The sequence below is a fragment of the Sarcophilus harrisii genome, chromosome 3 (assembly GCF_902635505.1).
Source record: "Sarcophilus harrisii chromosome 3, mSarHar1.11, whole genome shotgun sequence".
In the NCBI taxonomy this organism is placed as follows: Eukaryota; Metazoa; Chordata; class Mammalia; order Dasyuromorphia; family Dasyuridae; genus Sarcophilus; species Sarcophilus harrisii.
Window position 1 is genome coordinate 327,739,839 of NC_045428.1, and position 26,084 is coordinate 327,765,922.

Sequence of the window (26,084 nt, forward strand, 5' to 3'; positions counted from 1 at the left end):
GAAGTTAGCTTGGCCTTCTGGTAGTTTTCTAACTCTTGCTTATTTCTCATTTTATCAATTTATATTAGCCAGAAGTGTCAGCAAGAACTGCCCCATAGATCTAGGGAGGAGGTGAAAAATTCAGCTTAATACTATGTATACAAAGATACTTTAAAATATTATCAAGCATCAACTGTGTATAGAAAAACTATATTATGTATAAGGGAAAAAAACCCTCTATGACTTCCTTCAATTGGAGGTTATGACATATATCCAAAAGTTGATATTAAAGTGAATTTTACAAGTGCTAAAGAGACAAAAAATATCTCTAAGAAATGGAAGGATGAAATTATTCTCAACTGAATACCTCTATTATTCAAAACCTAGCCAGCCCAAATCAGAGGAGATCTCTCCACTGGAAGGATTGGGATTTGGAATAAGGGGGTAGAAGATGGAGAGAGGAGGTGGGGGCTGGGACTGGGGTTTAAGCTTCATTTCTAGAGCCATAAATTCCTGACTTTGGAGCTCTGCAATTCAGCTGATTTGCTGGGGCCTTGAGCTGGACATTTACCCTTATATCTGGTTTAAGATAACCTTTTATGTGAATTACTCTATTGGCATTACAAAAGATTACCCTACAGGTTCCATTAAATTAGAACTCACCTGGCCCATTTGGTTTGTTTAAAGGCCTTTAATTATTTGACCTAAGTAGGGGGAAGAGGGGCCCTGAGACACTTAACATTAAAGCTTTAGGAGCTTCTTGGAAAATAATCTTAAAATGAATGAACATAAGAGTTCTTGGTGCTAGGAGTTCAAAGGAAATAAAAAACTCTCTCTTCTTTTCAAGAAGCTTATATTCTTATTAGGAAATAAAATAAGTTAATCTTAATGGCAAATAATAGAATATAATGTATAATCTTGGGTGATTTAGGGCTTATTGATGGGATCCTTAAGACTCAACTTGACATTTGGTCTCCCTAAAACATGCTGAGACATAAGTAACTTTTCCTTCCAGAGCTCTCTCTTAGCCTTTGTTTATTCCTTTTACACATATTTTATCTTTTTATATTAATAAATTTTATTAGTTACTTCCCCCTACTAGACTGTAAGCTCCTCAAAGTCAGGAGAAAACATTTTATTTAAACTTTATGTCTCCAAATTGCGAGTATGGTGCCTACCACTAAATATGTAATAATTTCTTGAATTGATTAATCAATCAGTAGACAATTTAAAGCATCTGCTTCCCAGGTACTGTGCTATGTGCTGGGGATACATAAGGAGGCAAAAGACAGTACCTGTTCTCAAGGAGGTCACAATCTCATGAATGAATGAATATTGTTTAGAAGTAGGAATGGGGGCGTGGGTTTGGATGAATAGGATTTAAATAAACAAAAGACCAGAGAGAAGAAGAAATATCATGAAATGCTAATGTTAAGTAAATGGTAGAATAAAATATAATACAATATTCTTTTATAGCATCCTTCTGCTTAGAAAATTACTTCCCTGAGGAATCAAAACACTTGTTCCATAGATTGTCTCTTTTGTTTCTCTAGTTTTAACTGTTAATTTTTTTTCTTAGTCTTTACAAAACTAATAAAACAGTGAAATAGGAAACAAAGGTAAGATGGGCAAAATGACACCTGTGGTATCTACCCTATGGGGTTGTTAAGAAGATCAAATGAGATCATTTGGTGCAATAGTACTTAACAAAAATTTAAAATTTCACCATTTTATTAATACATGGCATTTCAGAATAGAAGATCAGAACTCAATCTAGCATTCAAAAATTTGGTCTAAATGACACCGGATCCTGACATGTGGAAATATTAGGATAATGGACAAAATTTTTTCATTCTTAATTGAAAGGATTTCCTACTGTGTATACAGGTTCAGTAATTAAAAAAGAAAAGAAAAGAAAAAAACGAAAAAAACTAAAGACCTTTTTACAAAAGCACATATAATCCAAACTTAGTTTCTGTAGACTAAATAGTCTTCATTTCCCAGAGAAAGCAAATTATTTCCAAAATCTTGAAATTTAGGAAGAGTTAGGAAGCATTAACTAGGAGGTAGTACCGGCATGTTGATAGCTATTTTATTAAAAATGTAACTCTTAGGAAGAAAGGAACTTTGGGAGAGCCATAGAGCTGTTAAACTGACTCTTATTCTCCTTTATTGTGTAAAACTCACAATTTGTCTAGTTTAAGGTTTCTCTGTTAATGTGGATCTAAATTAAAGGAACATTATCTTCATTTAAATCAACAGTAGCTTTTATATATCCAAAGATAGGTGGGAGCCAAGAGTCATGGCCCTCTAATTTGCTATTTGTGATTTTTAATCTGAAAGAGATCCCAGGTTTGTTTGCATGATTTTTCTAGAGGCAGGGCCCAAGATGATATTGATGTTAGTCCTGATCTAGAAACTTGAAGAAAAACTAAAGAAACATGAAAAAATAATAGTGGGAACCACTTGAATGATTGAGTTTGTATTCATTAGAAAATAATATGGATGAACTTATAGGGCTAAGAAATGAGAATGAATTTCTTTTGGGGAAAAACAGAAATAGGATAAGACTTAATACACTTGAGGGTAAAGGGCTTTGAAATTGATTTGAGAAATGTGGCTAAGAACTTCCACTAGTTGATCATTGTGTAACCATTAAGAATCGATTGCTAACCCTCATTGGTCAGAAAAAAATATGTTAATGGTTAGGGTGTAACATCTTGTCTGAAAGAGGGATTGTTTCTTTCTTTGATTTTATTGTCTACTTAAAAATTCTTATATAGAATACAAGCCTGGATCTGATTTCCTAGATAGATGGAAGGTGTGGTCTTAAGGATTTATGAGTATAAAAGTAGAATTGCAAAATGCCTCATCTTTTGGTAACAGTTATATTTTGTTCATAGAAAACTTTTAATCATACCACACATGACTTTGGATGGAAAACGTTATCGATATCCAGGTAGAGAACTAAGGAGATTGAATGCAGATAGTAGCAAACTATTTTCACTTTTCCTTTCTTTGCTTTTTTTCTTTCTTGTGGTTTTCCCCTTTTGCTCTGATTTTTCTTCCCCAACATGATTCATATGGAAATGTGTTGAAAAAGTGAATGTATACTTTATAACCTTAAAAAATTAAATAAAGTTAAAAAAATCATAGTACAGATGTTTATTTTATTTTAGGCAGAGTTTGAGAATTTTAGCTTCACAGGAAAGGAATGGAGTGTTTGCTTATTGAGTAGCAATTTTGTTCAACCTACTAAACTATAAGTCTTAATAACCAGTCCTAATGAGGATACAGTAGTATGGATTAATTGGGGAAACATTTGTAAAACCTTAACATCTTAAAATCATTCCCCTCCTGTAATTAGACTGTTAACCTCTTTTATTCTAGAATATTTACCTTGTTTTTAAAGGTCACCAAAGGAGGATTATTTTACAGCCTTCCTCAGTAGCCCTTTCTAACATGTGACAAACTCTGTTAGAGAATTCTTCATATTTCCCTAAGGGGAAAATTGTGTCTTTTTTTCTTTTTACTAATTTTTACTTATTTTCTGGAAAAATTTCTCCTTGGAAAAGTCAGGGAATAAATATGCTTTCACATAACACACATTTCTTTTTCTTTCTTTCTTTCTTTCTTTCTTTCTTTTTTGAATTAAGATTTTTTTCTTTTTATTTATTTATTTTTTATTATAGCTTTTTTATTTACAAAACATATTGCATGGGTAATTTTTCAACATTGACCCTTGCAAAACCTTCTTTTCCAAATTTTCCCCTCCTTCCCCCCATCCCCTCACCTAGATGGAAGATAGTCTAATACATGTTAAATATATGACACACATTTCTTTCTTTTTTAGCCTATTCTTAATGTGGTTTGAGAGCTAAAAAGAAATAGTTACATTCATTACCTGGCAGAAGATAATCAGTTCGTTTGTCAGGGCACAAACAACAAGAACTATGGGGATGCAGGGGGAGAAATGATTTGTCACTTCTAATAGCCCAGGAAGTTTTTATGGAAATAGAATGTGAGCTAAGCCTTGGGGTTGGTAGCAATTGGACTGGCAGATATAAGGAAGCAGTAGGAGTAAATAAATGGTGATGGGAATGCATGGATTGAATTGGGTAAGTAAACCAGTTTGGAGGATCAAAGAAAGGATCTGTGTGGTGCAATAATGTAGATTGAAATTAGATATATAGATTAGGCCCAGATAATGGAGGACCTTCAATAAAAGCCAAAGATTTGGATTTCATCTTTTAGGCAATGGGAAATTTTAAAAAAAATTTCTGTGTAGAGGAATGAAGCAATTTAAAGTATTTTTGGAAACTAAGACTTGGTAGAAGTATATACAGGGTGGAAATTAGTTTTGCAGAGGAGAGATGAGGCTGGAAAAGGAAGGGAAAGGTGTGGAAAGGGGAAAGGAACAAGCATTTATTAAGCACCAACTGTGCTAAGCAGTTTATATATGCACAATAATATGTGAAGTCGTGCTATTATTTTCATTTTACAGTCGAGGAGACTGAGGCTGACAGGAGTAAAATGATTTGTCTGGATTATACAACTACTGAAATGTCTAAGACTGAATTTGAGGTCAGATCTTTCTGACTCCAGGTCCAGCGCTCCATCTACTCTGTCACTAAACTGAAAACCTATAAAGATTTATTGAAAAGTGGGAATGGAGAAGTTTGGCAGATGATGGTCAAGAGAGACATTATAAAGAAATGTCATAAAAGAAAAGTGGAAAACTGGTCTGTGGAATGTTTAAAACCCTAATTTATTGTACCTGCTCATGATATACTACCTGGGAGAAAGTCTTGATACTAGGACCTTTTCACTTTATCCAGTAACTCACTTCTTGTAAAATTATCACTCCTGATATTTCTGCCTTCAGAACTGGAAAGATTCCATATTTTCTTGTGGGCAGGAGATGTTTGCTTGAAGAGAGCTCTGTTTGCATAGCAATTCCTGGGGTCAGGGCTCATCTGACACTGGCTGAGCTAGTAAACCTGAGCTAATGACCACTTGCTTGTTGGCTAATAGAATACTTTGCTTTGCATTCTTCAAATGGGGGGTTGGGAACAGGAAAAGAGGAGTAGAAGAAGGAAGAAAACTGGAAAAACTGGTTAGTGAGTGTTCTCCTTTATTTTTTCATTGCATTGAGAGTGTTGTGTTCTCATTTAAAGCATTGACTTGTTATGTTTAAAATTTGGCTGACCATATGTTAGAATCCACATTTCTTTAAGGGACAAATGTCCCTTTGATAATTGTATTTTTCTTGGTGAAATAAAGATGAATATTTGATGTAGGTATTTCTGTCAGAAGATGGGTCATTGTCATTCCCTAGCTTTTTTGTCTTCTGTGTGGCTCTTCAGACAGTACAATGGGCCTTAATTGTTAAATAGTGCAGTATGCAGCTTCATTTGCTAGTTATAAATGATAGAAGAAAAACAGATTTTTTTTCAGCATCTCTATAAATGTCTTTTGGTACTTCTTTATTTTATTGGTATTTATTTATTCATGTCCCTTAGTAGATATTTCACAGTTCAAGTGGGTAATTGAGAAAGCAGAAAACCCTGTAAACATTATTTTAGCTCTGTTATCTCTATGATAATTGGATAATAGTGATTTTAAATCTACAATGTACCCTATATATATAAATTGAGAATGCATTATTCTAAAGATGTTGAGACTCAGGGAAATTAAGGAATATCATATTCCTTAATTTCCCTGAGTCTCAACAGTCTAGTTGGTGTCAGAGTATGAACTCAGTTCCTCCTAACTCCAGGAAACTGGAGCTATGGGCTAACTGGGTTCTACTCTTGACAGTTGTGGGATCATTCCCCCTAAAATATACTTTGCCCCTAGTTGAAGGTGTTTAGCCTTTAAATGGGAATGTGACTTAATATAGGGTTTGAGAGAGGATTCTGATCTACACTGAAGCATAAATGAAGTTGGGTTAAGACATGCCCAAAGAGGGGGAAAAGAGAAAGAAAAAGGAGAATCTGGGAGAGTAAAGACAAACTTGACTTGATTTGCAGTTTTCTAAGGCTTGGCCCTGACTGTGATTGAATACTGTAGGTTGTGATTTTGGGAGCTCTACATGGACTGAAGAATATCCTAAATCAGCAGAGAAAGATTAACATTATTCAATAGGATTATAACATTTGGTGTAGTTTATAGAATTATCATTCTTTGAAATTTGGATATACAGGGTAACTTTTGATCAGAATATTGAAATAATTAAGAGTATCCCATTCTTTCACCAAGTTGGATGATAATTTTTGTACGTAGTGCAGGATAAGCTGATGTTGGAACAGATATTTCAAGTTTATTGAGTGTATTTGCTTGTGCCATGGAAGAAAGCTGAATCTTTTCTGACATAATATCCTGGAAAAATGTCTCCAAGTCCTCCTGAAATTTGAATTACAATTAGATTTAAAAGGTGCCATTAACTTTCTACAGGTCAGTCTTATGAAATCCGACTTCTAGAGAATCGGAAGCTGGGAGATTTTCAGGATCTCAATACTAAATATGTGAAGGTAAGTAGATCTGGAATCCCTTCTGCTTCTTGGTACCTGGAAACCTTGAGCTTCAGTTTGAAGTTCTGAAAGCCTGGATTTGGGTTGATCTGTCATAGGAGAGACTGGAAAGTTTAATCCTGTAGATCTCTGCCTTTTTTTTTTTTTTTTCTTCAGATCAACAATTAATGGAAAATCAAGAAATATTTTGAGGGACTGGAATGTACAAGTCACTTATGCTGGGTCTTCAGAGGCAACATAAAAATTTTAAGCAATTGTCTCTTGCCTTTAAGGAGGAGCTAGTAAGAATGACAGGATTGACAGATGAAAATATAACAACAATACAAAGAACTGAATAATAAATGGGTAAAGAGTGATACAGTAATTCTATAGAAAGTAAAAGGGGTAAAAATCACTTTGGGCTAGAATGGTCAGAGAAAGCTTGATGGAGAAAGTAAAATTTAAAATAGGCCTTAAGTTTATAGAAAGTGAGAATGAAGAGAAAAGAAATTCCTGGTAGGGCCAACAGAAGAATCCTCTTGGTGATTCTGACACAAATTTCCCTTTGGGGGCTTTCTTTATCATAGAGTATCATTCGTGTGGTTTTCCATGATCGGCGGCTCCAGTACACAGAGCATCAGCAGCTGGAAGGCTGGAGATGGAGTCGACCTGGGGATCGAATCCTGGATATTGGTGGGTCTCTCCTACTTGGGATTTTGTTCAAATGTGTAGCTTGAGAATTCACAAGAAAATGAAATTACTGTGGCCTGGCATGATTAAGAAAGTGGGATATGATTGAACTAAGATAGGTTTAAGTAATCAGAAGGGAGAGAGGAAGATTGAGGGCATGGCATTTCAAATAGAAATGGAAATTTAAAAAAAAATAGATAGCTTGAGGAGATTAATATAATAATAATAATAATAACTAGCCTTTATAAGATACATACATTTTATCTCATCTGATCTTTACAACATCCCTGAAAGACATTGTTACCCTCTTTTTATAGATAGAAATTGAGGCTAACAGAGGTTAAATAACTTGCCCAGGGTACACAGTCTACAAGTTTTTGAGGTGCATTTGGTATCAAGGCTAATGGTTTATCCACTTTACCACTCAGATATCCTTGATATAAAAGGAACAAAGGGGAGTCAGACTCTAGAGAGTCCTATATGCCAACCTTAATCCATATATTGTAAGGGAGTTCCTGCTTGTTCTTGAGTGTCAAGAGAAGTATGACATAATGAAAGCAATGTTTTGAGATTGATCCTGTATAAAATAAATTTCTCTGTGATTAAAAAAACAAAAAACAAAAAACAAAACAAAACAAAACAAAAACAAATATGTATCTTGAAGTCTAAACTGTTTTGACTTCTTCCCAAGTAACTATACTTGATCATTTGATATCTATTTCTATGGATACAAATCAGTCAAATCAATATTCTTGATTATATAATAGCCTTATGCTAGGAACTGTTGGGATACAGATGAGTATTACATAGACTGTGCCCTTAAAAATTTTACATTCTATTTGGGAATATAATCAAATATGATCAGGGTCAAATGAGTGATGCAGATAATGTCACAGACATTCAGAAAAAGAAAAATGCCTGTAGATTGGTGTGGTCTAGGAAGATATCATTGAAAAGGTAGGATTTCAATGCACTTTAAAGGATGGGTGTGATTTTGATAGGAGAAGATTCCTGGGTGGTTGGGGTGGAGTGCAGCATGAGCAGGTTCAGGATCATATGGCTGATATCTTTCCATCACTTCCCTGAGTGGGTTTGAGTGGTTTTCTTAGGTTATTTTAAAAAGTTGTTGTTGTTATTATTTTGCATAGATATCCCCCTCTCTGTTGGCATCTTGGACCCCAGGGCCAGCCCAACACAATTAAATGCAGTTGAATTTCTGTGGGATCCTTCAAAAAGAGCTTCAGCATTTATTCAGGTAATGGTCATGTTTCGTTTTTCTTATCTTAGGGCTAATAACACATTAAATTATGGCATGGTTTCTGGTTCTCAAAGCAAACCCCACTTTTTCCTCCAATATTTTCTAAAATCAGTCCCTCAATTGTAATAATTGAATACCTAATATATGCTTATCATTGTGCAAGGTACTGTGAGGTATGCAAAATAAAATGATTCTATGATGAAGGACCTGAAGGTTTCTGTCCTTTTGAAAGTTTGTAATTAAGTAAGTAAGATAGGCAGGATTAAGTCATATGCAGCAATTGTATATTTATTGAGTGTTAACTGGTGTTGTGATGACTCTCAGCACAATAAAAGTTCAGAGAAAAAAACTCAGTTTAGTGTTCAGTACTTGGTAAAATTGGAAGAACCCAGAATAGGACTTGAACTGGATTATATTTATCGAGAATCTAGGACCATGACCATGTGAGTGGAAAATACAAGGACATGGGTAGAAGGTCAGGATGGGGGGGGGGGGGGGGGGGGGGGGGGGAAGGAGGAGAGGGAGGAAATTTCATTTGGAGGAAGAGCATAAGCAAAAATGCTCAGGGGTGGGAATAAGCAAGATGTGTATAAATTTGGATAGGGCAGGATGAAGAAGGTTCTGGGAGGGAGCAACACAGATAGTGAAGAGATTAACTAACTAACTAACTAACTGGAGCATAAGGGTATGTGTTGGAAAGAAGTAGGAGATAAAATTGGCTTGGAACCAGGTGAAGAAGAATTTTGAATCCAACCAGAGACGGAATAGGCAATTATTTGAATAATATGATAAAATATGATTTAGCCTGATCTTTCCATTTATATTGCTGTATGCTTATTTGCTTTTCTTCCAGGTACATTGCATCAGCACAGAATTCACACCCAGGAAGCATGGGGGAGAAAAAGGAGTTCCTTTTCGAGTGCAGATTGATACCTTTAAACAGAATGAGAATGGGGAATACACAGAACATCTGCATTCAGCCAGTTGCCAGATCAAAGTGTTCAAGGTGGGAATTACCGTCTCTTTTTCTTTGCTTCTCTGTGGTTAAATCTGTAAATCTTCACGCCACTTGTATTTTACTGTTGGGTGTAAATATGAGTCTTTATGGTGATAATTTTGCTGACTGGAGGGAGAGGAATCCCTTGACAGAAATGGGGTCCAATTATCCTGGAATAGTTGGATTTTTTTTGATAACTTTCAGAAGCAAAACCTACAAGCCACATTTCTTGTTTTCATCCAGAAATTTGGCTTATCTTGACAAGAATTGAGAAATCTTCAAGTTACAGTTTTTCTCCCCAAATACCAAAAGTGGCATTGCAGAGTTCAATATTCTGTGCTCACTGACAAATTTAAAATTGGACTATCTTGGTTTATTTCCGGATTATGGAGCCTGTGAAATTGTACTGGATCTCTGTTCATTTTTGGTTTTGAATTATATGATTTCTAAAAATACTGTTGAATAAATGGTGTTATTTAGGCTGGAGTTAAAAAAAAAAAAAAGATTTGGTAATGGGATCTGGGGAGGAGGAATAATGACCAGCAATAATGGAAGCATCATGTAGAGTATTAACCTTGAAGTAAGGAAGAACTGGGTATGAATCTTACCTCAAACACTTAATGGCTGTGTGACACTGCCCAAGTCATGTAACCTCTATGTGCTTCAGTAGGAGCCACATTTGTAAAATGAGAGGATTGGGATTTAGTGGCTCCTTAAGGTCCCTTTCAGCTATAAAGCTACAATGCTATGATCTGAAGAATAGAAAGGAAGAACAGAGCTTTCTCCAAATAGAATGTCCCCTTGTATCATGTCATGAGCCTGCCATCATTGGAGATAAACAAAGAACTATCTGGACAATCCCTAGCAATTGTGAATATTATTTTATTAATATATTTTGTGAATGTATTATTTCTTTCCAATAGAGTGTAAATTCTTTGAGGGCAAGGGATATTTCATTTTTGTCTTAGTATTCTGAGCACCTATCACAGTGTTTCTCACATGGTAGGCATTAATAAATCCTTTTGAAGTGAATTGAATTGAATGTTAGAAATTCATATTTTAAGCAGGAACTTGACCCAGGTGAATTTTGAGGTACCTTCCAACTCATATTCTAGTTTTATGATGTAGGACCTGAAGCATGCAAGAAGAATGTATTTGATAGCTTTCTTTTCCCATCCAGTTTTGGGAAAAGAAGTCACTCTTCCCTTCTTTTGTTCCTTTGCATGTATCATTTCTTTTTCTGGCTATATATTTCCTAAGAGGAAATATAAAATCTACATGTTTACTATGGTGTCCCCCAAAATAGGGTCTTTTAGGAAGAGTTGGGTCATTTGTAAAAATTGCTCAGGAAACTAATGACACTTGTCTCAGTGTAATTAGTGTCTCATTTCCTGCATTTCTGAAGTGTGAGCTGCATATTCTAGGCAAAGTGGAAGAAGGCTTAGTCCTGACTAACTAGACATGCCTTGGAAATACTGAACTAAATTCTTTTCTTTCTCCTACTCTTCCAAACTTGTATGAATCTATAACAATTTAAAATAATAAAATAGGACTATATTTTGAGATTTAAAAGTTAATCCTTTTGGTCAGGCTTATTAGACTGTTGGATCAATTTTTATCTCATTAATCTCATGAAAGGATACGGACTAAATCTAATTTCATTGATATAGGGAATCCTCAGATGAGGAAATTCCTTCTACTAGTGAGGGTTGTCGCCTTCTTTGTAACTTACAGTCATAGAGAATTGCCTGGAATAGCAGGAAGTTAAATGATGTACTTGCTCAGGGTCATGCAGCCAGTATCAGAAGTAATGATAATGGACAGCATTTAGATAATGCTTTAAAGTTTGTAAAGTATTTTACAAATAGTATCTCATTTAACCCTTACAAAGATCAGATTGTTATTATCATCATTTTACAAATGAGCAACTAAAGCAAAAAATGGGTGAGTGATTTGTCATATAGCTAGTGTCCTGAGGCTAGATTAGAACTCAGGTTTTCTTTACTCCAATTCCAATACTCATCACTAATTGCCTCGATTCCAAGTCTTCCTTGTTTTGATGCCCACAGTCTTATTCACTGTATTACATGGAAGGATATAAAGGAATGATTTAATGGATTTATAATCCTCTTAAGAATGGAGACCATATACCATATTCCTGGCACTTTGTGCCCCAGTGGCTTTACTTAGTAGGATCTAGTAAATGTTTGTTGTTGATGATAAGGTCAAAAAGAAGGAAAGGAAAAGATTTATAGTTAAGAAAACTAAAGGGGGATTTAAGTGATCTGGAATTTTTTTAATTTGGGGGATGTTAGGAGGAAGATCTTAAGTATATATCTGTCTATTTACCAGATAGAAATAAATTACAGTGAGACATTTTGATTGATCTTAAAGACAAACTTCTTTATGGTTAAGATAGTAAGAAACTGAAAGAGGCCATCAAGGAAGATGACCTATTTTCCATTCCAATACAGTACTGTTTATTAAGAAAGCTTCTAAGTAATATTTCCCAGCTTTTTTTCACCTATAAACTTTCCAGTATACACCAGGATAGGTAACATAGGGATTGGGTCTTATAGAATTGGGTCCAGTCATATAATTATCTAGATGTCAAACTATCTCCATCTCTAACCCTGGTTACCTTTTGTATGTACATATATGTAGCATATACATGTAAGATGTTTTTTACTTTTTTTCCCCATCACAATCACTACAAACTCTATTCTTTATTTTTGGATTAGAAAATGGCAAAGAGTGAAAAGAAAGGTTGGGAACTCAAGATAAGCAAAGATTTGTTCATGAAACCACCATGCAGTGATTATTAAATGATTCTATTGAACCATGCTGTCTTATAGCTGGAAGGTATTTTAGAACTCCTCTATTTTATAAAAAGGGAACAAGTTCCACAGAGATTAAGTGATTTTCTTCCACTAACAAAGATATGCCTAGTAAAGAAGCTAGAAAAAGAACTCAAACCTTTGGCTCCTAGTCATCCTTTTTCTGTTGGAGTTAGACAGGATCTTAAATTTTCCAAAACTGGCTTCATAAAATATCCTAACAGGATAATTTTTTTTAACTTGATCTACCAGTTGTCCTTCACACAAATAAAACAGTTAAATGAATATGGAATAGGGAGCAAGAAAGTTTGAGTAAAATTGTCATTTATTTTCTTTGCCACTCTTGAATATCCTACTTGAGGCCATTGCCAGAGAACTGCTAAGACTGTAAGGGAAGCTCTTCTGAGAGAAGCGGAATGGCTAGAAAGAGCGAGAGTTCTCTGTTTTTTTCGAGGCCAGTCCTCTGCAGTAGTTATTCTAAACTAAGTAGTTGATTTACTGGAGAAGTTTCTATCTCTGAATTTAACACATATCATGATTTAGGGGATGTATAGGAGCTCCTCCCTTTGTACTACACACTAAAGACAAGGGTGATAAATGACAGCATGCTAGGAAAGGATTCCAGGTGCCTAGATGGTCTTTTCAGCATGTGAGCCTGTGCTCAGTTTTGGTTTTCACCTTGAGAGTCCTCTTCCTTTGAGATGCATCTTGGCTTATCCAGGAGGATTGTCTTTCTTGGGTTTATCTATTGCAACTGAAACTGGTTCTCACATTCTATTTAACTGACATTTACATTCTTTTCCCTTTTTTACTTTTGCTGCCCCTAAGAATTGGGCACTGAGTGAATGTCTGCAAGATCTCTGAGACTGATCTCTCTTGAATTACTTCTGGATCAGTATGAAGGTAGCAAACAACTAAAATCAAATTTAGCCATGACTTTTTATCATTAAATAAATTAGATTATCATAAGAAATATAGTCTCCTCTGGAATGATCAATGCTGCTTCTCCAAAGGCAAAGATGGATCTGAAGGGATTTAGGCAAGATTTAGATTTATCAACCAGAGCAGAAGCACAAGCTTGAATTCCCAATAATGAAAGTCACTTCAGTTTGTCTTCTCTACAAAAGTTAAGCTAGGAGAAAATTGAATTCAAAGTGAATTATCTGAGGATTGCTTCATTATGTATATGGTCCACAAAGAACTTCAAATCTATTTGGAGAGAGACAAGCAGACATGTACATATAAGAAATCCAATTACATGGGTGGCTAGGTGGCACAGTGAATAGAGCACCAGCCCTGAAGTCAGAAGGATCTGAGTTCAACTCTGATCTCAGACACTTTAATACTTCCTGGCTGTGTGACCCTGGGCAAGTCACTTTAACCCCAATTGCCTCAGCACAAAGAAGAAGAAGAAGAAGAAGAAATCCAATCATAATACAAGTCAGCAATAGGGATGGTTATCACAAGTCAATGAATGATTTCAACTGAGGAGTATTTATGATAGATGTTAGTGGGAGTGCAAAAGGAGATAATTTCTTTATAAATATACCTATACCCAAAGGCTTTTTTTTTTTTTTTTTAAAGAGGGGATTGGTTTGTTTTGGCAAATTATAACTTTGTAATAATAAAAACTGGTCAATAGCCACCTGCACTCTTCTATCAGGCTTTGTTCTCTATGGGGAATTAAATAACAACATTACTAGTCAGAATTATTTTTCCAAAGGAGACCATTTGTAGTATTGCTTCCCAAATTTCTTTCTTTAATTGATTAATATCTTCGGAGATCACTGTAAAAAGGAGAAATTGGGAGAAGGGTGGTTGATAGATATCAAGGAAACAATCTGAATTTGAGTTGGCCATGTTTTACTTGTCTTGGCTAAAGACAGACTTGTTGCTCTACATTTGCAGCCAAAGGGAGCAGATCGAAAACAGAAGACAGATAGGGAGAAAATGGAGAAGAGAACTGCACAGGAGAAGGAGAAGTACCAGCCGTCTTATGAAACTACAATCCTCACAGAGGTTAGGAAACCATCTTTCCTTCCTGAATGCCTTTAGGACATAAGTGTGGAGTTTTAGCTGGTTTTAGATTCTTGTGAAAATGCCCTTTTGGTATTGGAGCAAATATGAAATAAACCAACAAAAAAAAACCACATTAAGGTTAAACAGTAACTTGTTCTCCATAGAGTCTTAAAATACAAATAACTAGAAGGAAGGTGATTTTTCATGTTTAGTGACTAGGATCCATTTTGCATCTTATTGCATCCTTCTTGCCACTCCCTAAAATCAGGAATGTTTTTCAAACCTTCTTACTGTCTCAACTACTAGCTCTAACTTTTATGAATCATAGTTATCTCCTATTCCGTTCCTTTGGATTTTCTCTGCTCTATCACCAACATACATCTTAGTCTTCAGTAACAGACATTTCTTGAATAATTACCATGTGCTTTTCATTGTGTTAAATGTTATAAAGGTTAACAAGAGAAACATGAGAATCCCTCCTAACAGAATCCCCTCCCAACTTTTGGTTGAGAGATGTGAAACTCATAGCTAACTAAAGGACATGAAATGCTGATGGGATAGTGTATCAAATTCAGTATGATTTGGACAAGATAATTTCTGAGATTCCTTTCTAATTCTTCAAGATTTTAGGATTTTCCTAGTCTTTAGAATTTAGATAATCAGATCAACATGAACTAGAAGGCTTTATTAAAGAGATAGGGCTTCAATTTGTCCTTCTTTCTGTGATAGGTAGGATTTAAATAACTAGATAAGAAGAAAAAGCGTAAAAGCCCAGAGAGAAATAATGAGCTAGAAGGATCAGGATTTTGTGTTAGGATGATGTCTCAGAAGCTTGTTGTATAACTCTGGACAAGTCTCTTAACCCTGTTTGCCTCAGTTTCTTCATCTGCAAAATGAGCTGGAAAAGGAAATAGCAAACCACTATTATCTTTGCTAAGAAAACCCCAAATGGGGCCAGAGTCAGACATGACTGAAAAATGACTGAACAACATCAACTTCTGTCATGACCAAGACTCTGCTCACTGTGCACTACTAGTGCCAGTGCAAAACATGGCTCCTGTCCTCAGGGATCTTAAGAAGTCAAGGAAGGTTAAGACATGTATATACTGAAACAACTAACAGTACAAAGTAAACTATACTAAGGGTCCCAAGAACAGTTGTCATTAAGGATTATCAGTTATTCAGGTCAGTCAATAAACATTTACAAAAAGTGATTTCTATTGCTTGGGCAAGCCCAATCCCAATTTTCATTTGTTATGTGTGGGACCCTTACCTTGACAGTAATTGAGTTAGGAAGTCCTTTTGTAAAACATAAACGTGAAGGGTAGCAGTCACATCTCCTCCTTAGGCTTCCTCTTGCCTTTGCAAATTGTAGAATTAGGCACCATCAAATTCCAAGCTGCATGGGTTGTGGAGTTAAATATTTACCAACTCCATTGTTTAACGGGTTAGAATAAATCTTAAGGAATGCTACAAATTGACTCTCTTCAAGGAAACACTGTTACAAGGAAGAAAAGGAACAGATATCAGAACTGTAGTATTTTTATCATAATAAACCAAATCTTTATGCTTTCTCATGAGTTTAGGAGACTTCTGTGTCAATTAATATTATCTCAATGTGATCATATGCCCTTTCAGGGGAGAGTTAAATACTCACACAGGTGCCTAGGAAACCATGTGCATTCAGTAATTTCTTAAATATTTGTGGATTTGAATTGAGAGTAGTTGTCTCTTGGATTCCATTTCTATAGTATTCACTAAAGTGCAATGCATTTTTCATCCACCTCCATATAACTTGAGATCACTTTCTTAGTCACGCACATGAGAGTGACATTTCAAGCCACCTTTTTTATAATACAATTATAATTTGACATCAAATAATCTAATGGGATTTAAAAGAAAAAAGGTAATCCCAATCAGCAAAAAATATTCTTTGTATTTGGTTTGCATTTCAGATTTCATACTTAATCTGAAAGGTGAATTGCTCAGCATCTTTTCTCCTACCATTATTTGTGGGTGGGAGGGAAATAGAGAAGAGAACACTGTTCATGTTTGGTTTTGGATGTTCCCTTCAAAAAAATGAGAAGATAACAGGGTTGGCACCAAGTCTACATTTTCAATGACCCCAAAATACACTTGGGTCACTGCCGCTCTTTGCTCTATTCTGACAGTGTTCTCCATGGCCAGATATTCCTTACCAAGTAAACAATGTCCCATCACCGAGTTACAACAGTTCTCCAAACAGCTTCAGCCTGGGAGATGGGTACGTCTGGAAATTTCTTTCTTTGAATTATGTGAAAGATATAGGTTTATTTCTTCATCTTCCTTAATTTTTTTTGTAGCCCAGGTGTAGGGACATTGATGGATTTGAGAATTTTTGAATCAAAGTATTGTATTTATTCTTATTTAATTGTTAATAAAAGAGACAAATATACATTGCTTTTTAGTTTTTAGAATCTGTCTTCAGCATGATGAGAAAGATCAGAAACCTTGGGAAAAACATAGCCCTGATATTGTTTAGGATAGCAAATAGACTGCTAGAAATTGATTGGCTTGGATCATTTGTGTTATGCATATAAATATAATTAATTAAGGTCCATGGGAAAATAGACCCCAATCTCTATTTCTGTCACTAATGATTTCAATATTTTACTGACCCTGGGGGCAGGCATTGGAGTATGATAAGTAATAGGAAGAGAGATGTAGATTAAAAGAAAGGTAGGAGACCTGGTTGTAGTCTTCTATCTGGCATTGGATTACTATGGCTCTAGCTATGTGACTTTGCAGTAGTTCTCTCATCTGCAAAACCAAGTTGGATTGAATGGTTTCTATAGAAACATTCATCTCTAAAAATGCCCCATAGTTCACTGAACATTCCCATTTAGGGATGTATTTCCCTGGCCTTTGGAGATATGATATCCTTAAATGAAGAACTATTATCCTAGAATTTGGGTTGAATTTCAGTTTTCTGATTCCCTGATTTTCAAGTTGCTGGGAATGTGAAGTCACATGACAATATTTCTTCTGCCTCTCCTAGATTCATTTAATAGGTTAGCTGCTTGTACAAGAAACTATAGTGAAGGAAGTAAATATATCCAAATATTTGTGTCAGGATATCATGCTATGAAATATAAAATCTGTATGATCTTTGTTGGGGTCTGTTTAGAAAGAAGGTAGTGGTTTTATACTAGAGAAACTGGTTTGACCACAAACTTAGTCTTTTCAAGAGGAAGATGTACCATTTGGCACTGAGACAAGGAATTCCCTAAGGAGTGTCACAGTTTTCCATATTAGCTTCATTTGGCAAGTTCTCCTTTCTTTTCCTGAAATTGGAAAGCAGAGTTTTCAGTTTTGCTATAGGCTATTGCTGAGTATGAATGTTTTTAAAAAGAAGAAGAAGCAGCAGCAGTAGCATGATCCATAAAATTCTGCACAAAGAGGAATAAATTAGGTAATAGTTTATTTGCATTGGAAGGGAATTTCATCTTGATGGAAGTCCTTTGACATCCCTAGTCATGTTAATATGGAATTAAATAGTCTAAAATTCAATTTACATGCCATTTTTCCTGTACACATGTGGAAGTGAACCAGAAATAGAACATTTATTAACAGCTTCATGGGTTCAGATCCAAACAACTAAAATCTCAGGGCCTCAAGTATCTGCAACTTAATTATCTGGGCCTGGAAAGGATTAGTTAATGGAATTTAATTTACCTGAACCTTTCTGTCAAATATTAAAGGGTTAATTCAGGAATCTCATGGCTCATATTAAAATGATTTCTCTTTGATTACACCCTCCTATCCCCCCAAAAAATCAGAAAAGAAAAAAAATAATTGAGTAAGAAAAGGCTTTTGGGTGCATTTCACTTAAAGTAAGCCTTACTTAAAAACAATACTGTTATCAAGGTTGCAATGTGCCTGATAGGAAAGATATAGCTTAATTCTTAGAAAAGTACAATAGTTAGATTACTAGTAAACTGTACTGTGAGGATTTGCCCTAATGCTTTTTTTTCTCCTAATCTTATGCAAATTTTTTAGCAACAGTTCTCCAACTCACCAAGTGGAGCCTCTGCCTATCAGCAATGATGTAAGTATTTCAGATCATTTTAATGTGCTGCTTTTCTCTTTTAGGACACTGATGAACAGTTCATTTCAAGACCTCTTATTCTTTTTGCAATGTAGCACCTCCTTCCTTCCGCTTCTATTCAAGATGCCCAGCAGTGGCTCTACCGAAATAGGTTTTCTCCATTCTGTAGACTCTTCTCAAGTTTCTCTGGTGAGTTAAATGACTTCCTATATACTTTCCTTGATAGTATGTAGATCATTTCTATATTTATAGAATGTATTATATGCTATGATATCAATCATAGCATTTTAGAATTGGAAAAGAATATTGGTGGCCAAATCTCATCCATATCCCCAAAAAAACCATTATTACGCCCTATCTGGAAAATACTTAATCCAATCTTTGCTTAAAAACTTTCAGGGGGCACCTAGTTAGTGCAGTGGATAGAGTACCAACCCTGAAATTACTAGGACCTGAGTTCAAACTTGACCTTAAACACTTAACACTTCCTAGTTGTGTGACCCTAGGCAAATCATTTAACCCTAACTGCCTCAGCAAAAGAAAAAGAAAGAAAAAAAAAAGACTTCCTAGGAAGGGAAAACTTGCTAACACTCCCACTTAAAAGCAGCATGCAAAGAGCTTGGGAATAACCCAGAAATATGACCTACTGGGTCTATTCTCTGGAGATAAAATTGTTCATTATATTTTAAGCATCATTGATTTGTTTTGTTCTTTAAATTTATATTGCTGTAGTCATTGCTTATAATATTTTCTTGTCTCTGCTTATTTCATTCTGTATCATAAAATAGTACTCATATTTTACTGGATTTACATAGTTTTCATTTCTTAGGGCACAATAATATTGACATTAGTAGCAACAGAAAAAAAGATTACATTCCAAACTGCAAATCACATAGTGCTTCAAGGGTCTTTGAAGGTATTTAAAGCTAGAAGAGGGTTAGTTGCAGAATAGGAGCTGAAAATATAAAGAGGTTAAGGAAAGTTTAGATAAATTCTGGGCAAATGATACTTCCCTTGTTACTTTCTTTATATAGGGAAGAGCATAATAACTTTCTTTATATCTCTCCTGGAACTCTATCACCACCCTTTAGAAATAGAATCCTGTTTTGAATGGAACACAGGAATAATCCATAGGATATTTCTCAAGGTGTCATCTTGGTCATTTTTGCATATGCTGAAATTACTCTTTTCCTTGTAGACTTTTCCCTTCATCTGGTATTTTTTTTTTTTTTTTTTTTTTTTCTTCTTCTCTTGTTTCAAAGTTTCTAAATAACGTCTTGGTGGTAAAGGCAACATTTAGAAAATAATTTCTATGCAATGTTTTTCAATTGTATTTTATATATATATTCATGTCAACTCAATTAAATTGTATCAGACACTATGCTAACTTTTTCAGTTGAATTCTGCTTTCCATGGCATTAGGAAAAAATAGGTTGGCTCTATAAAGACTTATGGCTTCTTCCAAGTTTTTGTTTTCCATAACTTGTGGGTGCCTGTTCTTTAATGTCTAGGTGCTGACTTACTTAAAATGTCCAAAGAAGATTTTGTCCAGATCTGTGGCCCTGCTGATGGGATTCGGCTCTTCAATGCCATCAAAGGCAGGTGTGTACAAAAACGGGAAACCTGGTTTGTCTGGGACTGCAAAGTCCCAAGGCAGAACTGATACTTATATTGACTATTTCTTTGATCAAGATTTGCCTTACCTTTTTGCTGCTGTATACTATTTTTTACCCAGTTGCTCAAGCATTATTTTTCAGATGTCATTGTCTCTCCCACTCCTGGGCAGCTTTAAGGCCTGGTGACCCAGAGGGCAAATGTATCCTATTGAATTGCTAGTGCTTAAAGGAAGCTCTTTAACTCCCCCCTGTTTCCACTTTAAAGTTGCCTTTCTGCTCCAATTTGGGACTTGTGCATCTGTAGGTATATTTGTTTGACAATTAGGAAACTGGATAGTTGTCCCATTCATGGGATATATGAAGCCTGCTTCATATATAGCTGTCCCAGAGAGGTGGTATGTCTTCTGTTATTAACTTCCCAGATAGTTGTCCAGTTTCCTTCTACTATTTAGGAATTTAAAATTCAGAGCAGTCTTTCTTTCCTCTTGATCTTCCCCAGAATATTCTTATACTTCTTCTTGTTCTGCCCTCTGTGGGAACAGAGAATTAAATTAACTGACTACCATCCTATTTAAGAACCTACATTTGTTACTGGTTTTTTTGTTTTGTTTTGTTTTGTTTTGCTGCTAGAAATGTAAGGCCAAAGATGACCATCTATGTGTGCCAGGAATTGGAGCAGAACAGGTCTCATCTTCAACAGAAGAGAGATGGTGGTGACAGCAATTTGTGTGGTGAGTTGGTCTAGAGTAGCTAACTAGTCTGACTAGAGATACTCATTCATCATCCTTTAGACAAGAAACAGTTTGTGAACTATGTGGCAAATATAGATGGCATAATGAGATAAATAAGCACAGACAGAATGATTCTTTGGTGTAGTATTCTGAAGAAGGAAATCTATTACTGGGGCAAAAAAGTCATGTCCCTGAGGATTTTCTCCCTTTTCCTACCTTAATACTTAAAGAAAATTATGTGATAGAAAGTCTTATTAAATGTAGTTTTATGTGGTATTAGATTGTTAAAACCAGAATGGACCTTCAGAGACTTCTAAGATGAGGAAACTCTAGCCCCTTAGAGATCATTGTAATATGCCCAGTCACATATCCTTAGCCTCATGTCATTGCTCATTCCACTATAAAATATGAAGAATTTGTGGTCCATTATTATGTTCTAATCAGTGAAGAAGCTTATAAAAAACTCATGAAAAAATTATTTTTAATTGCTATTTTCCTGTAAACAAAGAAATTATCTCCCTCGAATCTGACAAAAATCTACTAACTTACCTTTTATTGATTCATTTTAAGTGAGTTTCATTTTTACTTCCCCACTAAAACAGTGGCAAGGGTAAAGGGAGATTAGTTGTAGATTTGTAGGGGATCTTAGGAACACATAAATCACAATGATTAGATTTTTTAAAAAAGTATTAGCAACTGTAATACTCAGCTCCTTTCTTCTAATCAATAGAATCCTCAAAGTGGATCTTTCCAGTTAGGGACCCTATTTTTACACCCCATAAATGATGAGTTATTTATTTGCCTTTGACTTGGAAATTGCAATTGGATTTAAGAAAAAGGGACAGAAATATGACTGTTAATCTTTAAAGATGTACACTGGAATGTTTACATGTCTCCATTTTTCATAAAGTGGAATTCAGATTAAAACATATTCTTCTTGGAACACATTTATGAAGTTCAGGAAAGGGTGGATTTCTGAAATGTGCCAAAGGACATATTATCACATGACTTCATGTATAAGGCAATCATATGAACCTGGCTTTAAGGCTCTTGTACATTTTTTGTCCCAAGATTTTTACTTGATAAACTTCTTTGAGCTCTTATAGTCATTGGTGTTGAGTAAGGTATCAAGAAAATAGATTTTCTTTTTCTTCCAATCTCATTGGCAAATTGAGTAAAGACAGGTAGTCCTATAATACAGGAACCTTGCAGCTAAGCCAGATGTAGATCAGAAGCCCTAGATTACCACAGTTTGAAGAGTAGTTAAATATTGAAAAGCCAGTTGTTTGCTCCAGCATATGGGCCTTCCTTGTTGAAATAATATGGTTGACATTCAAGTAACTTTATAGCCCTTAGCCAGTTAATGTAATATAACTATTTCTACAGTCCTAAAGGTTGACTGGCTTTTCACATCTATACCTTCAGAGCAACAAACATTCAGAAATGTTAGTTGTCAAAATTTTCATGTACTCTATACTCAAAGTATTTTTTAAAACCCCAATAACCTTTTTATAGTTTCATTTCATTTGTTAGAATTTTTAAAATGGAGCTGGAAAGAATTTTCTGTATGTAGAAGAGAGAAAAATAAGCATCTGTAGGGTAGTGTGGTTTCTGTCTATAGTCTCTGCTACTAAGGCTAGTGGATCTATGGGATCTGGAAGCTTTCAACAATAGTAGGGTTCAAGCCAGTTGAAGATCTGCACTAATTTTGACAATTTAGTGAGTCCCTGGGAAAAGAGGGCTCCCAGGTTACATAAAGAGAAGGGAACTAGGCCAGAATAAAAACATTGTTGCCAGTCAATAATGGGATTGAGTGAAATTGGGAAATTTAGTCTCCATAAAAAGAGTAATTGCCTATCATGTTAATGAATGGCCAAAGAAAAATTCTTACCTGAAAGGTGCCTTTTTTAGAATGTGCTTTGTCTATTTTTTTTTTTTTGCATTTAAAAATGTTTTATTGATGCTCTCTTTTTTAATATGTATCATACCTACTTTTTGTATCTGTCTGAGAAATCCCTCTTTTAACATAATTTTTTTGGTAACAGTATAAATGCCGAGAGAGATAGTATCAATGCCTATTATTTATATGTTAGCTAACATTTCTATAGTGCTTTTAAATTGCAAAACCCTTTACATATATTATTTCATTTGACTGCAGTCCTATGAGAAAATGTCTGTATGAGGGAAACTGGCTGAGAATGGTTAAGTGACTTGCTTAGAGTCACATACACAGCTATTAAATGGTAGAGGATTTGAAATAGGAACTTCCTGACTCAAGTTATTCATTAAAGAAGGACTCAGTATAACCAAGCAACTTTCACATCTCCTTGAATGACCCAGAGTAAATGCTTTTTAAATTAGAATCCAGCTGTTGTAATAAACCATGCAGTTCTTATTCTTTATAACCTAAAGTACCTACTTGGATATTGTTTGCATTGCGGGGGAGGAGTATAAGAAAGGAACAGGTAAACTGAACTCTTTCCAGTACTTTTGTTTGGTCATTAAACATCATTTGTCTTATGATTGCTTTGACTCCCCCCCCCCCCCCAACATACACTTCCAAATTATCCATTAAGTGAAACAATATAAAATGATCTAGAAACATAGTGGGAAAAGTCATAATGTCTTCTCCCTTATTCTGAATGGATTATCTTGCTAATTTGTGATAGAAGATGTGAAGTGACTCTCTTTCATGAATTATAGCTAATAATGTACTCATTATAACCATATTCTACTATAATAAGTAATTTGGAGGACCATCCTTTGGGAGTATGTGATAATGTGGTTTATGTTTTTGGCATGAAATATTCTTTTAAATTTTTTTTATTATTATTTTGCACCTATTACCCTCTCCAATGAGCAAAGTAGAACAGAAAAAAAAATGATTGTATATGGAACTATGAATCTCTATTATGTATAACTATTATATGTAAGATGGTTATACATAATAGAGATTCATATATAAGATATATAAAGTCACCCTTTTTATTTCAAAGCTATCTTGTTTGTGTTTCTTTCTGTCTGAATTTACTTCTAATCTTATGTGGATTCTTTTTTAAATGCTTCATTGACTTATTATTTTTCACTTTTTGACAATACTTTCGCTTTTTCTCTTCACCCCTCCCTCCATTGAAAAAAGAAAAACAGAGCCTTTGCAATGAATAAGCATGATCTGACAAAACAAACCCATACATTTGTCATGGCTGAAAACATATACCTTTTTCTGCAGCCTCTCTCAGTCAGGAGATGAGGAACTTGTTTTTGGCATCAGTCCCCTGAAGCTGTGATTGATTATTACATTGTTTGATGTTCTTAAGACTTGACAGACATTTTTGGGTGTTGTTTTTATTGTATAAATGGTTCTTTTGCTTTTGCTCAGTATCCATTCTTTAAAACATAAAAGTAAGGTATTATTTTCCCATGGATCTATATAGACTTCTGTTAACTTAGCTAATTAGTTACAAGTAGTTTATTCCTTTGAGAACAATCTTTTCAAAAGAGCTAGCTAAAAGTATTTTCTTGTTTTCTCTCTCTACAGTGTACCATGCTATCTTTTTGGAAGAACTGACCACTTTGGAGCTAATTGAGAAGATTGCAAACCTTTACAGCATTTCCCCTCAGCATATTAACAGAATCTACAGACAGGGACCAACAGGAATCCATGTAGTGGTGAGCAATGAGGTAAGGACCATCTGACACCAAGTATCAGAGTTCAGCAGCTGCCTGACCTTTATTCCTCTTAAGTTGGGGTGACCTTTTGGACTGTGTTGAGATCCTGGACAAAGTTGCCTGAAATAAAGGTTGGGGGGAGGAAAATGCAGGTTATAGGTAGGCTACAGCTAGCTTTTTTCTCTTTAGACATGATAAGAGTTATAATTTTAATATAGAGTGATCTTTCAGAGACATGGTCTTGTTTAGGAAGAAACTTGAAGATTGAAGATTCATTTCCATTTTACATAGGATTTTCAGCACCCCATCAATTCACAATCCTTTCCCTCAAGACCAGTGATTTGTGAAGTAGGCAAGGCATGAAACCTTAAATGACTTAAACATATCCACATGGCTACTAAGGGAAAGTCAAGAAATCCTAAATGTCAGGCCATTTCTCTTTCTATTATACCACACTTCTCCTTTGAAAAAAATCCAATTTGGGGCAGCTACTTGGTGCAGTGGATAGAACACCAGCTCTGAAATCAGGAGGACTTGAGTTCAAATCTGATCTCAGACACTTAACACTTTCTGGCTGTGTGACTCTGGACAAGTCACTTAACCCCAAATGCCTCAGGGAAAAAAGAAAGAGTGTGTGTGTGTGTGTGTGTGTGTGTGTGAGAGAGAGAGAGAGAGAGAGAGAGAGAGAGAGAGAGAGAGAGAGAGAGGAAAAATTCAATTTACAGTAAAAGGTGTATAATAATACTATAATACCACTAATAAAATAAGACAAAAGGTAGAAATGAATGGTCTGGCCATTAAGTATTATCTATCCAAGTCTAAAAAAAGAAGAGATCACTCTCTTACTATGGGGGGTCTGTCAGTGCAAGTTTCATTGAGAAGTCTGAGTCCTGAAGGGTGAATATTTCTGGTCTGCAGAGAAGATGGTACACTAGAAATGACATGATCTTTTAACAATCCCTATAGGTTAAACCACTAACAACCACAAATAATGGAGCTGGGTTCCCAGGTTTAATTAGGATTAAGATAGGTAGTTCAGGCTAGAGGCAATGCTACATAATAACAAAAACACTAGTCCTGGAGTCAGGAGAATGGCTTTGATTCCCACCTCCAGTGTTTGTTAGGCTCTGTTACCCTGGTCAAGCCTTATTTTCTGATCCTCAGATTCCTTATCTACAATATGAAAATAATAAAATTTGCACTATTTTCACTAAAAATTTTTTTTCTTTGAGGAAAGTGCTGCTATAAATCAGCATTTATATTATGTTATTTCATTATGGCCCACATGAAAATTTAAATACAAAGGCTCTCTTGGCCAGCATGTATATCTGTATCATTTGTCTATTTGTGGCTTCTGTATGTTGCAGAAGAAGCTTATAGTCAAGAATTTATATAGTGTTTTACTGTTACAGAAACCTTGACATCTTATATTATTTACATTTACATCTTACTTTTATCCTCATTTTACAGTTGAGGAAACTGAAACTGAGACACAGAGAGTTATACATCTAGAAGTGTCTAAGATGGGATTCAAGTACAAGTCTTTCTGGATCCAAATGTAACATTTTCTCCATAGAATCATTTAGCTAGCTAGTTTCCATATTTGTTGCTGATTCCTTGGGGCAAAAAAGAAGAAGAAGAAGAAGGCGGCAGGTTGGATAATTGAAGTAATAGCTGTGTTCTTCCAAA

General features: G+C 35.1%; 1 protein-coding gene across 1 annotated transcript in view; it reads left to right on the plus strand.

Moving 5' to 3' along the window:
- TFCP2L1 (transcription factor CP2 like 1) overlaps positions 1-26,084 on the plus strand; it is a 54,169-nt gene that overhangs the window by 17,597 nt on the left and 10,488 nt on the right. The window contains exons 3-13 of the mRNA XM_003763786.4: positions 6,436-6,512; positions 7,079-7,184; positions 8,330-8,436; positions 9,293-9,445; positions 14,182-14,292; positions 16,464-16,555; positions 18,331-18,379; positions 18,475-18,568; positions 19,891-19,981; positions 20,626-20,726; positions 24,265-24,407. Coding sequence (XP_003763834.1) covers positions 6,436-6,512; positions 7,079-7,184; positions 8,330-8,436; positions 9,293-9,445; positions 14,182-14,292; positions 16,464-16,555; positions 18,331-18,379; positions 18,475-18,568; positions 19,891-19,981; positions 20,626-20,726; positions 24,265-24,407 — 1,124 coding nt within the window. The remainder of the gene's footprint in view (positions 1-6,435; positions 6,513-7,078; positions 7,185-8,329; positions 8,437-9,292; positions 9,446-14,181; positions 14,293-16,463; positions 16,556-18,330; positions 18,380-18,474; positions 18,569-19,890; positions 19,982-20,625; positions 20,727-24,264; positions 24,408-26,084) is intronic.